At 48.5% G+C, this 14663-nt stretch overlaps 1 protein-coding gene across 1 annotated transcript in view; it reads right to left on the bottom strand.

Annotated features, from left to right (window-relative positions):
• Nucleotides 1–12459: 12459 nt before the first annotated feature.
• The window catches only part of LOC137536838 (zinc finger protein 271-like), a 57267-nt gene continuing 55063 nt past the window's right edge, over nt 12460–14663 (bottom strand). The window contains exon 8 of the mRNA XM_068259028.1: nt 12460–13749. Within this exon, the coding sequence (XP_068115129.1) occupies nt 12791–13749 (959 nt within the window). The 3' untranslated portion in view covers nt 12460–12790. The remainder of the gene's footprint in view (nt 13750–14663) is intronic.

Here is a 14663-nt window from a genome sequence, read left to right on the forward strand (position 1 = left end):
GGAAGTCAGCATTGAGATGTGATTTCCTCCATTTCCGTTCGGCTGCTCGACTTTCTTTCCTGAGGTTACGTGTGTGGGTGTTGTGCCAGGGTTGGGGGTTGGGGGGCTTGATAGGGCGGAAGATTGAGGGGGCAGCTTGATCTAAAGCAGATGAGAGGGCAAGGTTATATTGTGCAGCCGCTTCATTGGGGCATGTTAGGGTGGGTAGGTGGGAGGAGAGGGAGAGAAGGGGGCTTGCTAGGACATTTGGGCTGAGATTACGTAGGTCTCTCTGCCATCGACCAGGCTGAGGGGTGGGGAGAGAAGTTGTTGGTGGGGAGATAGTGAAGGTGAGGAGGTGATGGTCAGAGATAGGGAAAGGTGCGATGTCCAGGTTGCTGAGGGAGGTAGACTTTGAGAATATGAGGTCAAGAGTATGACCAGCGCGGTGGGTGGTGGAATTTGTGTGCTGAGAGACACCAAGGGATTTGGTGAGGGAGAGTAGCTGCTTGGCAGCAGTGGAGATAGGCTCATCGATAGGTAAGTTGAAATCCCTGAGTATGATGGTGGGGAGGTCAGAAGACAGGATGTGGGGGAGCCAGGAGGCCAGGTTGTCCAGGAAGAGTGAAGTTGGAGCAGATGGGGGGTGATATAGGACCGCAATGATGGCTGGGAGAGGTTGGTACAGGCGGATTACATGGGCCTCGAAGGATGAGAAGTGCAGGGAAGGGGGCGGTGATAGGACCCGGAAGGTGCAGGGTGCGGAGAGAAGCAGACCCACTCCTCCTCCAGACCTGTTGTCAGGTCTGGGGGTGTGACTGAGATGCAGTCCACCATAGGAGAGAGCAGTGGCTGCGGTACAGTCATAGGGGGTGAGCCATGTCTCTGTGAGGGCGAGGAAGGTGAGGGATTTTGAGAGGAAGAGCTCATGGATGGATGTGAGCTTGTTGCGGACAGATCTGGCATTCCATAGACCACAAAACAGAGGGAGAGACTGCCTGGGGGTTGTATGGATGAGAATGAGATTATTATGGTGTGGTCTGCGGATGCAAGAGGAGTGTGGAGGGGCTGGAAGGGGGGTGGCTGGGAGTTTGGGGACCAGTGGGGGTCTAGGGATGGGTGGGTTGAGGATGGAGGGAGAAAGCACTGGGACCAGCTGGAGAAGCAGGTGGAGGAATAGCATGTGGTAGTGGTGGAGGGGTGGCAAAGGGTTGGTAGGAATATGGTGGGTGAAGTGTGGGTGAGCCAGAGAAAGGACAGAGGGGAAGGGGTGCATTACGTTGTGTGGTGAGGAGGCTGGCAGTGGTTTGGACAGAGGTAGATGTGTAGAGAACGGTGGAAGATGCATGGAGTAGGAGAGAGGAAGCAATGTGTGTGAGGTTTGGATAGTGATCAGGAATGCAGGTGAGGCTAAAATATTGAGGAAGTTACCTTGGTGTAATGCTGATTTCTGCTGAATTGCTGTTGAATTCTGGTAAATTCTGGTTAATTTCCACCCTTATATTTGGTGTAGCTTGGGGGATATGCCTGCTTCCTCTAAATGGTAAGCTGGAAAGAGCTAGGAAAGATCCCATTACCTCCGCTTCTAGGGCCGTTGCTGGGTTAGGTGGGGAGTGTTCAAACCACCAGTGGATGGTGACTGCGGCTGATGCCCAGTAGTAATGTTCAAAATCTGGTAGCCCAATGCCTCCACTGTTCTGGTCTCGCTGTAAGGTGGATAATGCTATACATGGATACTTGGGGTACCATAGCAAAGATGTAACCGCTTTATTAACATTTTGAAAATATTTAGCCGAGATATAGACAGGGCTATTCCTGAAGTACTATAAAAATTTCGGAAGCATGTTCATTTTGATAGCGTTGACGCGACCCAGCAGAGATAATGGGAGCGTCTGCCATGTTTTGCATTTCTGCCGGAGTTTGGACAGGATCGGGTCTAAGTTAAGATTGTAATAATCATTATTATTTTTAGTAACCTTTATTCCCAGATATGTGAATTCGGTAACCCATTGGAGTGGAGTAGGAGCTGGTAATACTGGTATTTGCCCATCCAATGGCAGGATAGTGGATTTGTCCCAGTTTACCTTGAAACCCGAAAAGGCGCCGTACTCTTTAATAATTTCTAAAGCATTGATTAAAGAGGGTCCAGAGTCTGATAGATACAGAAGAAGGTCGTCGGCATATAATGAAAGCTTTTCTACCCTGGTACCATATGCGAGGCCTCTGACCGATGTGCTAGCACGTAGAAGTATGGCAAGGGGTTCCACGACCATGGCGAATAAAGTAGGTGAGAGCGGGCATCCCTGTCGCGTGCCCCTGAAAAGGGAGAAAGAAGCCAACATATAGAGGCCTGTGCGTACTCTGGCCCTCGGCGTGGTGTAAAGGGTCCTGAGCCAGCCAACAAACTTGTCACCAAGCCCGAAATGGAGAAGTGTCTCCCAAAGGAAGTTCCAGTCCACCACGTCGAAGGCCTTTTCCGCATCAAGCGATACTATAATACGATCACCCGTCTGATTGCGAGTAATAGCTAGATTGGTCATAAGTCTCCGTAAGTTAATGTCCGTCCCCTTCCCAGGGATAAATCCTGATTGGTCGGGATGTATGAGTTTTGTAATTAGCGCGTTCAACCGAGTGGATAGTATTTTCGCCAATATTTTATAATCTTGATTTAATAATGATAGGCCTGTAAGACCTGCATAGGGTAGGATCTTTTCCTGTTTTTGGAAGAACAGTAATCAGAGCCTCGCACATGGATTCAGGAAGGTTATTGTTTTCGAGGATATGTTTAAACGTCTTCTGTAAATATGGAACAATGTCTTTGCTATATTTCTTATAAAATTCTGCCGGTAGCCCATCAGCACCCGGGGCTTTAGCATTGGGTAGGCCTTTGATGACCCCACGTATTTCCTCTCCACTGATGTCCGCCTCCAGGAAATCTCTGTCATCAGCAGACAGCTTAGGGAAGGAAATTTTCCCCAAGAAGCCCTCTAATTGAGTCTTTGTATAAGTTGTGTCCGATGTGTATAGGTTTTTATAATAATGTAGGAATTCCTTATTAATATCCCCCGGGGTAGTTAGTAGATCACCATTTGAGTTTTTGATAGCCCCAATATGATATGTTTGTTTCTCTTCCCCTATTAAATAAGCCCGGAGCTTACCCGTCCTGTCCCCTTGTTCATACACTCTGATACGTCGTGCTGCTTCAACCCTTGAGGCAGCTATTAGTTGCCTATTGGATAAGTGTGCCAGCGCCACCTGCCAGTTATCCTATGTGTTTTTGGATCTATGGTTGAGAAAAGCTTTTTCCGCTGTCTCAGCCGCTTGCTCTGCATTAAATAAAATTACTCTGTCCTGAAACCTAGCCTCTGATACTATTTTCATGTAGTTTCCTCTGGTAACTGCTTTATAAGCATCCCATACCACTGAGGGGGCAGCGGAGAGCCTATTAAAGCGCCAATATTCTTCTAAAGGTTGCTTCATGCCAAGTGTCACAAAATCATGATCGATCCCTCCTGGTGATAGTTTCCAGAGGGGTCTGGGCGCATTTACGGACAGTAATAAAGTAGTCTCCAGTGGGGCATGATCAGAGATACCCCTAGATAATAATTTGGTGTGACCCATCTGCATAGCCATAGAGGGAGAAGCTAGTAACAAATCTATTCATCTATTCATGACAGCGCATGGTAAGACGTTGAGTGACACGTGTATCCTGATTGATGAGGGTTGTGCATCTTCCATATATCTAATAAATTGTAAGAGCGCACCCAATTGTGCAATAGTAAGTTATCCCTGGGGTTAGGTGTCATCCTATCCGTAGAAGGGGAAAGAACCATATTAAAATCACCACAAAGCAGTACTTTAGCTGTGGAGAATTTAGCTACCTTGCTCATAACCTCATTAAGCATAGATAAATTTGCAGGGGGAGGGTTATACGATCCCACTAGCACAATCTCCTCTGTGTGTACATGGGCGTGTATGATTATATATCTGCCTGCATGAAGGTGAATCAGCTGAAAGGCAACTGCTTTGTGTATAAGGATCGCGAGTCGCGACCCCTCTAGAGAAAGATGAGTATGTGGCATTGTAGTAATGTCCAACCCACGGCTTCTTTAATGCGAGTATTTTGCTACCATGCAGATGGGTCTCAGTTAAGATAAAAATCTGAGGGCTGTGACTCTATACCAGGGATCTTTTGACTCTAGAATTTAGACCCCTAACATTCCATAGCAGCAGTTTTACCATCTTTGAGGCATGTTATAAACATTTCAAGCAATGCAATGAGTATATCATGTTTAGCGTCAGGAGTCTGCGTGGTGTAAAACACTGAGTATGCACCCGAGTCATGCCAATTATAGCATACCTCCCAACATTTTAAACTAAGAAACCGGGACACTGGCCACACCCCTAACCACACCCCCTACACACGCCTACCATCGTTTTTTGAAGATTTTTTTTTTTAAATAATATTTATGCCCTTATTTTGTTTTAATAAATACACCCTCATACACCCTGCCCGTGGGTGGGGAGGAGGGTAAGGGTGCCCGTGGGTGGGGACTCTGGGGAGGATGGGTGCCACTGCACAAAAAAAAATGATCGAGGCGCCAGCCGCGCCTAAGTGGTATGCGGCCATATCATTACTACCTCCCTCCCTCCTTCCCTTGAGATCTGCCCCCCTGTGTCCCCCGTTAGCAGAGTGCGCAGCGAGTGGAGCGGGCTGTCATCTTACCTGCGTCCATGCACGAGTACCGTGTCTTCATCCAGCTTCCTGTGACGTCACAGGAAGCATAGTGAAGCCGGGCATCGGTACGCGTGCATGGACGCAGGTAATGACAGCCCGCTCCGCTCGCTGCGCACTCTGCTAACGGGGGACACAGGGGGGCAGATCTCAAGGGATAGAGGGAGGGAGGTAGTAATGATATGGCCGCATCCCGCATACCACTTAGGCGCGGCTGGCGCCTCGATCATTTTTTTTTTACTGCTGCCCACTGCCGCCCGGGACTTGGGGGGCTCATACCGTGACAGCGGGAGAGCCCCCCCAAATCGTGACAGTCCCGACGAGATCGGGACGGTTGGGACCTCTGTTATAGGTTAGAACTATGTCAGAGAGAATAGAAAAATGGTCAACACAAAATAAAATAACCATAACATCAACAACATTCGGCCATAATGAACGACGGCCTGTGAACCCCACATAGTAAAACCCCATGACCCCCACCCCGCTACACCCTAACAACCTGTCTGGAGTAGCTTTATAATCCCTAAACTGGTCCCTTCCTTGACTCTCCGTCCAGGGGTCGGGCTAACTGTAGAAGAGCCCGCGTTGTCTGCCACGTAGCTGTGACAGGGGGTGCCAAGAACTATGTGACGGGGAGGAGAGAGGAGGTGGGTCCCGCTGCCTGGCAACTCCCAGTCAGATCAAAAGATGCTGAGAGGTTATACTTAATCATTACATTAATTAAACCTGAAACTACTAATGACTGTGAAAAGGTGATATAATCCCAAATACTTCTCATCTACCAGGAGGTTTGTAAGGTGTGTCTGGAAGCCGTGATATTATAGCCGTGGCTAAGCCCTATGCTGGATGAAGGAGGTGAGCCTATTGCCCTTCTGCAGAAAGATATGCCTAAATGGTGTTATTCACACAACTGCAGGGTTACCCGAACCGGGCCCACCCGCAACATTTGGGCAGCATCATTGTCATAAACATTAGTGGATGGATAAAAGCCAGATTCCCCATTCATCAATTACAGCAGTTCTAGCATTCCCAAACGTACATATCCTGAAGGTATAAGAGCAATTATGCTGCTTCGACTAGTATTGAAATAAGCTGACAATCTTAAAGAGACACTGAAGCGAGAATAATTCTCGCTCCAGAGCTCATAGTTAGCCCCTGCTAAAATGCCGCTAACCCGCGGCTAAACAGGGGTCCCTTCACCCCCAACCCCCCCCCCCCGGAAAATCAACGACCAAATTGGTCGTAGATTTTGCTGCTCCTAGAGGCAGGGCTAACGGCTGCAGCCCTTCCTCTCAGCGCGTCTATCAGCGGCGCATCGCCGCCTCTCCCCCGCCCCTCTCAGTGAAGGAAGACTGAGAGGGGCGGGGGAAAGGCGGAGATACGCGCTGACAGACGCGCATGGGGCAGGGCTGCGGCGGTTAGCCCTGCCTCAATCAGGAAGTGATCCCCGGCTGCACGGAGGGGATTTCGGGGAGTAAGGGACCCCCATTTAGCGGCGCGATAGCGGCGGTTTAGCAGGGGCACACATGCCCCTGCTAACTATGAGCTCTGAAGCGAGATATATTCTCGCTTCAGAGTCTCTTTAAAGATAACCTAAAGTCAAAAAAAAAAAAAATGAGATGAACTCACCTGGGGCTTCCCTCAGCCCCCAGCAGACGATCAGTGCCCTCGCAGCTCCGCTCCGATGCCTCTGCACCCGCCGGCGACGACTTCCGGTTTCGCCGCCACCGGCCGACAGGCATGGGAACGCGTGCTCGGGGCTACGTCGGAATCCTCCGCATCCATATCTGGCGCCTCCTCCTGCTTGTTGGTTTTAGTGCAGGCAGTTTGTTTAGGTGTGGCTGGGGTAGTTGGAGCGTAAGTAAGTGGCCCACCTTTATCAGTCTTGTCTCTTTTGGAGCCCTGCTGTGCCATGGCAGTTGGATAGGGAGCCGTCCGGTTCGACACGTGGGTATGGCGGGAAGGCCCCGGGGGGAGACACCAGGCTTCTTCTGCGGGGTATTAATGGCCTCCGCTGCAGCCGAATCTTGTGCCCAGGGGTCCGGCTCGGACATAGAGGCTGTGCAGGTGCGGAGCGTGAAGTTTCAGGGCTAAATAGTGAGTGGAGAATTAGAAAAAGAGATGTCAGGCAGCGGAGCTCGGAGTTCTGCGTCCTCTCACTCCGCCATCTTGGCCACGCCCCCTTCAATGCCCTACTTAACCCCACACCTCCCCCCCCCCGCAACCTCCACCCTCTCAGCCACTGACCTATCTAACTACTTTATCAACAAAATTACAACCATCCGGAGGGATATTTCTCTCCTCCACCCTATCGCCCCCGCCTCCCCACCACATCTGACTCCTGCCTCTTTCTCCTCCCTTACCTCCTTCAATCCTGTCACGGTGGAGGAAGTCAACCAGCTGCTGGCAACTTCACCTGCCACTTCCTGCCCCCTAGACCCGGTCCCATCTGATTCTCTGCGCCCACATTTTTCTGATCTGGCCCCTGTCCTCGCCCACCTCTTCAACCTCTCCTTCTCCACCGGCATCTTCCCCTCCATATTCAAACAGGCCACTGTGCTTCCCCTGCTCAAGAAATCTTCACTTGACCCTGCTCTGCCATCCAACTACCGCCCAATCTCTCTCCTCCCTTTTGCCTCGAAAATTCTTAAACGCCTAGCCCACCAACGCCTGACCAACTTCTTTAATTCCAACTCCCTTCTCGATCCTCTGCAATCTGGTTTTCGCACAGCCCATTCTACAGAAACAGCCCTCACCAAAGTGGTCAACGACCTTGCCCTTGCCAAAGCCGAAGGTAAATACTCCATCCTGCTCCTCCTGGACCTCTCCTCGGCATTTGACGCTGTCGACCACTCCCTCCTCCTCCACTCCCTGCAGCTAATGGGCATTCAGGACCTAGCCTTAGCCTGGATCTCCTACCTCTCCAACCGCTCCTTCACAACATTTTTCAATGGCTCCTCATCCACTCCTACACCCTCTCAGTTGGTGTTCCTCAAGGTTCCGTCCTAGGACCACTACTGTTCTCACTCTATACTGCCTCAATTGGCAAAAACATCTCCTCCATGGGTTTCAATTACCACCTGTATGCCGATGACACCCAGATATATCTCCACACCCCAGATCTCTCCTCCTCTACCATGGACAAAGTCTCTGCCTGCCTCACATCCATTTCCTCCTGGATGGCTGCCAGGTACCTGAAGCTTAATTTGGACAAGACTGAGCTTCTAATATTCCCACCCCGCACAGCTGCACCCCTCCCAGATCTGCACGTCACTATTGAAAATACTACTATCCACCCTACCTCTCAAGCCCGCTGTCTAGGCGTTACTCTGGACTCTGAACTTTCCTTTACAGCCCACATCCAAGGTATTGCCAGATCCTGCAACTTCCACCTCCGCAACATCTCCAAGATCCGCTCCTACCTGTCCCCTGACACCACTAATCTCCTTATCCACGCCCTTGTCATCTCCCGCCTAGACTACTGCAATTCTCTTTTGTCTGGCCTACCCTCTAACCGTACTGCCCCACTTCAATTGGTAATAAATGCAGCAGCCAGACTGATACATTCTTCTCACCGCAGCGCCTCTACAACTCCGCTCTGTAAAGCACTACACTGGCTCCCCGTCAGCTTTAGGATCAATTTCAAAATCTTGTGCTTGGCCTACAAATCACTGCACAAGACCTGCCCGACCTACATCTCTGATCTGGTCCGCAGGCACATACCAGCCCACCCCCTCCGATCCTCCAATGACTTGCGCCTAGTCGCACCACGCATAACTCAGTCACATGCACGATTGCAGGACTTCACCAGGGCTGCCCCTACTCTCTGGAACTCGCTCCCACCAGCCGTCAGACTCGCCCCCACCTTTAATACCTTCAAACAAGCTCTCAAGACTCACCTCTTCCCGCTCGCATACCCCCCTACACTAGCACCATAATATGTTCTGTTAGACACCCTCTCAAAAGATGCACCTATTGTCTCCACCCCCACCCTTTAGATTGTAAGCCTCTGGCAGGGCCCTCCTCCCTAATGTATCCAGCTTGATTATGCAATCTTACTCACAACCATCCCTCTTGTAGACTCGAACAGTCTCTATTTTGACCTATGACACTGTATTGTTATCAAATCATTTGCATGATCTTGTTTTGTTGTGAGTTTCCGTATGTTAACCCATTTATCTATTGTGCAGCGCTGCGTAATATGTTGGCGCTTTATAAATACAATAAATAGTAATAATAAGTCGGGCTCACCGCCGAGCATGCACACAACGCCCCAGACCGGAGGACTTTCGGGGGAAATTGCAGACGATCTAGGCGGCGTAGAACAGCAAGGGAGCCATCAGCCTGGGGGGGATGTTGGAGGAAGCCACAGGTATGTAAACTTTTTTTTCTTCCTCAACATCTCAGGTTTACTTTAAATGGATTTTATATACCCCAGCATAAGTCGGTCCCCAATTACAGCCAGTAGCCCCTTTGTAGTTCCCAAGTGCTGGTCTTCCCTTGATAATAAGTGCGGCCAGTATGCCCCCTACCCCCTTTTAGTAATCTGTGTGCTAAAATCCTCCCAGTGCCTCTGTCTCCCCCTTGCAGAGTGCTCAGTACCCTAGCCCACCTCCTCCCTCTGTAAAATTTTTCTCACCAACAACCCCCACAAGGGTGCCCGCCAATTCCCCCCCCCCCCCCCCCCCCCGTGTTCACATATGCAGAGCTAGCCACAGCGGAAACCTTATTACCCATTCCACCTTTGGGAACTCGGTCTGCTTATCCCCCCCCCCCCCCCCCGCGCCATGTGTCATCGGGAGCTTACAGATGGCAGCACTCATACAGCCCCAAACCATGGCACTCCTACCACAATGCTTGACTGGAGGCTAGACAAACTTGTGTTTGTAAACTTCAGTGCTGCATAATCTCTTATATTAGGAATCCATCACCAACACCACTCGCAGTGCAGGCTTACCAGCTTCTAATAAGACCCAGATTATAAGGTCTTGTTGTCACTTTTCAGATATCATTCCTCAGATGGTACTCCCAGCATAAGAAGATATAATATAACAAACAAGATCTAAGTGCTCTCTGTTTTGATTTAAAAGCAGGCACTTTTATTCATAAAATACAAGGTATATAGATACTCACATAAGGGCCCTTATTACAGGCGAAACGGATGGCAGATGGGAGAGTGGCATCCTGCTGACATTATTTATATACGCATTATCTACTGAGGGTCCCTGTAATAAGGGCCCTTATGTGAGTATCTATATACCTTGTATTTTATGAAACAGAGAGCACTTAGATCTTGTTTGTTATATTATATCTTCTTATGCTGGGAGTACCATCTGAGGAATGATATCTGAAAAGTGACAACAAGGAAGTCTATGATCGTGGGGAATATTGAACGTGCAGACCTTATAATCTGGGTCTTATTAGAAGCTGGTAAGCCTGCACTGTGAGTGGTGTTGGTGATGGATTCCTAATATAAGAGATTATGCAGCGCTGAAGTTTGGGAATTTATACTTTTGTGGAGTCTCTCTGAGGACTTTTTACTTCTGGGCAGCTCATGGAACTCTTTTAAACTCTTTGCGCGGAGAATAGTGTTTTTATTAAACTTGTGTTTGTACTCCTCACCTGGTTGCCATCAGACACGCTTGACACCATCTGCATCACATAAGTTTATTTTGGTCTCATTAGACCACTGGACACGGTTCCAGAAATCCATGTCCTTAGTCTGCTTGTCTTTTATCAGGCTTTCTGGTGCATCATCTTTAGAAGAGACTTCCTTATGGGATGCCAGCCATGCAGACCAATTTGATGCAGTGTTCAGTGTATGGTCTGAGCACTGACAGGTTGATCCCCCCCAAGGGCCCTTTTACACATAATCAGTTGCTCTCAGTTAAAATGGAAAGAAAACTTATTTTCAAAGTAATGCCCGTGTTTTCTTATGGTACCTTTCACACTTAGCGTGTTTTAACCTCTTGACGACCAGCTAACGCCGATTGGCGTAAACTGGTCGTCTGCGGGCTACCATGGAAACGGCCGCTCGATCGAGCGGCCTTTCCATGTCAGTTCACGGAGGGTGTCTCCGTGAACAGCCGGAGAGCCGCCGATCGTGGCTCGCCGGCAAAATGTAAACAGGCGGGGAAGAAATCCCCGCTGTTTACAGCAGCGCCGTAAGGCAGATCGGCGATCCCCGGCCACTGATTGGCCGGGGATCGCCGGCATATGATAGGCTGAAGCCTATCCTTCAATGCGCAGGACGGAAATCCGTCCTGCGCAGCTCACAGGGGGAGGGAGAGGGAGGGAGCGGGAGAGACGGCGGAGAACGCTGCGGAGGGGGGCTTTGAAGAGCCCCCCCGCTAAGCAACTGCAGCCGGCGGCGATCAGACCTCCCAGCAGGACATCCCCCTAGTGGGGAAAAAAGGGGGGTAGTCTGATCGCCCTGCTGCACTCCTGATCGGTGCTGCGGACTGTAGAGCCCACGCAGCACCGATCAGTGAAAAATCCCCTGGTCGGCAAGTGGTTAACTGAAATCTTTTTCACAATGCACTGCTATGAAAAAAACGCGTATTAACGCGTTCCAACGCATACTAACGCACACCAACTGATTAAAGTGGATCTGAGATGAACTTTTACACACTGCATAATTGTGTTCCTTTCCTATTGTTTATAGGGCATTCCTCAAGCCAAATACTTTTTTGTTTTAATACTCTAATTCCCTATAAACTAAACCAGCCACGACCAGTCGACCACAGGTTTTCAGAGAGCCAAGGCACTTTCAGACAGTAGCAAGGGCTCATGGGAGCTCAGTCTGAGCAGGAGGAGGTATTACTAGCCAGAGATTTCAGAGGCAGAGGGGAGGAGGGGGGGGATTAGGTTTATTTGCTGAAGATGCAGATAAGCCTGCTTCTGTGTAATGTTTACAAACAACATGGCTGCTGTCATTGTATCACAGGAACAAATAATCATATTCTATTAAAGCTGTTTGCAGCTAGATTTGCTGTGTAAACTATCTAAACTTTAGATAAGATATATATAGACAAGTTACTTGTTATAGTTAGTTTTTCATCTCAGATCAGCTTTAAGTGTAAAAGGGCCCTTACACTTATAAATTTATTTGCAAGAAATATCCTCTGGACATGATGCTGAGAATGTGCACTCAACCTTGGGAGCTAGAAGTCTCTGGGTCCTCCAGAGGCTTACCATGTCCTCTTCTGCCAGGCCATTCCAGCACCTGAGATCCCTGAATTGTGGCCACACTGCGCCTGTGCAGTAGCACAGCCCCGCTCAGCCCTTGGAAGAAAAAAAAACAAGCCCTATTGGGTCTGTGCTAATGAGCAGGTGGCTCGCTCGTGCACAGTAGCACAGGCCCAGACTGGCTTTTTTCCGCTAAAGCCCAAGCAAGTCCGTGCTGCTGTGCATACGAGGTGGTTTCATGTGGGGACAGCGCTGGAATGGGGCTGGTGGAGGAGGACGGGGAAGTCTCTAGAGGATCCAGAGGCTTCCAGCTCTTGCAGTAAGTACCCAAATTGGGAACTTTTCCCTACAGGTTTCTTTTGAGAGAGCTCTCTTATAATCAGAGCTGTGGAGTCGGTACATTAATAATCCGACTCAACTCTGACTCCTCAGTTTACCAGAAACCATTGTCTCCAGGTACCCAAAAATTTCTCCAACTAATCGACTGACTCCACAGCCCAGCTTATAACGGCAAAGACATTTTGTTACAGATTCATGCAGGCTTCAAAACACATTCATCCTATCAACATATCTTTTTATTACATCGATTTATCCGAACTTAATAGCTTAAAATTTACAGTTCATTTGTTACAGTATTCTCATCTTTAATGGCTTGCATGTCCAAAAGACCTGTCACCAACACTCAATACAGGCAGTCTTATAAGAGAAGGAGGTAGAAAGAAGAAAAACAACTACACAAGTCTTGTCTGCATAGTGGCTCAGTGAAAATTGCCTTCTCTGCTGTACATAGGTGACAGGTACTCAAAACAGTGTGCATAATTCACTGTCAATGCCTGTAGCTCATACCGATGTGTTCCACTTTCCAACCCAATACTGGCTGAGCATCATTTAGATTTTATGAGTCCTCTGATGCCGAACCAGGTCGGATTTCTGGGTAAAGCTCTTGCCGCAGTCATCACAAGGGAAAGGCTTTTCTCCTTTGTGAAGTCTCTGATGATAGACCAGATTGGCCTTCTGCATGAAGGTCCTCCCACACTCCGAGCAAGCGTAGGGTCGTTCCCCAGTGTGCATCCTCTGGTGGTTGATGAGCATTGTCTTGTGTGTGAAACACTTACTGCAGTTGGCACAGTAGAAAGGTTTCTCACCGGTGTGAATTCTCTGGTGGATGACGAGGTCGGACTTCTGGATGAAGGCTTTTCCGCACTCATAGCAGGAAAATGGCTTCTCCCCAATGTGTATCCTGAGATGGTAGATGAGGTCTGACTTCTGGACAAAGCGTCTGCCACACTCCGAGCAAGGAAACGGTTTCTCAGAGGCATGAATTCTCCTATGTCGGAGCAGGACCGACTTTCGTGTAAATCTCTTCTCGCAATCCGTGCATTGAAAAGGCCTCTGCCCCGTGTGGACAATCTCGTGCTTGGCCAGATCTGACTTCTGTGTAAAGGACTTGTCACACTGTGGACACGTAAATGGCCTTTGTCCTGTGTGGATCCTTCGGTGTCTCACTAAGTCTGACTTCTGAGCAAAGCCTTTGCCACAGTCTGAACAAGAAAATGGCTTCTCACCAGTATGAGCTCGTTGGTGCATCACAAGCTTGGCATTATTGCTGAAACATTTTCCACAGTCGGGACAAGGGAAGACTTTACCACTTTTACAAGTAGAGTGAGTCGGAGTAGTTGCAGACTCTTTAACGGTATTTGCAGGATCAGGCAACACACGCTCAGGGACATCTGGAGTGAATGCGTTTTCTCCAGAAGATTCCTGTGCGACTTCATCATCTTCTATCTCAGAGTCTGGAGATGAAGTAAGGTGCACCTTCAAGAAATCTCCATCTTTGTACTCATCTGCTGGGAACAAAAGAAGAACAGTGAAATGATCATAAATAAGCAAAATTATTTGTTATATTACTAGTTTGACAACAGTTCTGAGGTGCAAAATATGGCGGGTTAGGGGACAAGGTCCAGGAAATAAGATAACAGAGAAAGGAGTAAATGCGGAATGGATTTTCCAATACAGGGGCTGGAGTGACAGGAAGCAGCTGTATCACATAAAGGAATAATAAATACAGAAGTTATAACACAGGCAGGAGGTTGCTGTACCTTAGACAGTAAGTTCCTGCATTAGAGATAGGTAACCACAGGAAACAGGAAATGTCTAGACAGAAGACAGGAAGATTCCTGTGTACAAGGTGCAAAGCTGCTGTACCAGAGACAGAAGTCACTATAGGAACGACAGGACAATTATGCATGAAGTCTCTGTAAGAAAGTAATGAAGTGATGGGGATAGGAAGCTTCTATATTAGAAACAGGAAGGGGCTGGACCAAAGCTAGAAAGCCAAAGCCCTGATAGTTAGTAGCTATGTGGCAGATGTGTAAAGGAACCTCTAAAAGGGCCACAAACCCTTAGTATAAACTTATGGTACATGAGCTGGACAACTCCCAAGAGAAAGGTTGCAAATGTACATAATGCTAATCGGAATCTACTGCTGTCACCAAAGTACAGTCTTCAGTGCTATTTTTCCCTAACACCTCAAGAACTATCTTGGCTGTTCAAGATAGTCAGTGAAATGCTAAAGATTTCAAGTTTATGCAGCTTGGAAACAGACCAATCAAAATCCTCAACTTCTGCATTTAGTCAAGGGTCCAATTCCAAACTGCATATATTTGCACATACCGTAATTAAAATAAAATTTGCATAACCATTGGATAATTAGCATCACATTGACCATTACTACTGGCTACTAATTTGACATTTTTGATTT

The sequence above is a fragment of the Hyperolius riggenbachi genome, chromosome 10 (genome assembly GCF_040937935.1).
Source record: "Hyperolius riggenbachi isolate aHypRig1 chromosome 10, aHypRig1.pri, whole genome shotgun sequence".
Classification (NCBI taxonomy): domain Eukaryota; kingdom Metazoa; phylum Chordata; class Amphibia; order Anura; family Hyperoliidae; genus Hyperolius; species Hyperolius riggenbachi.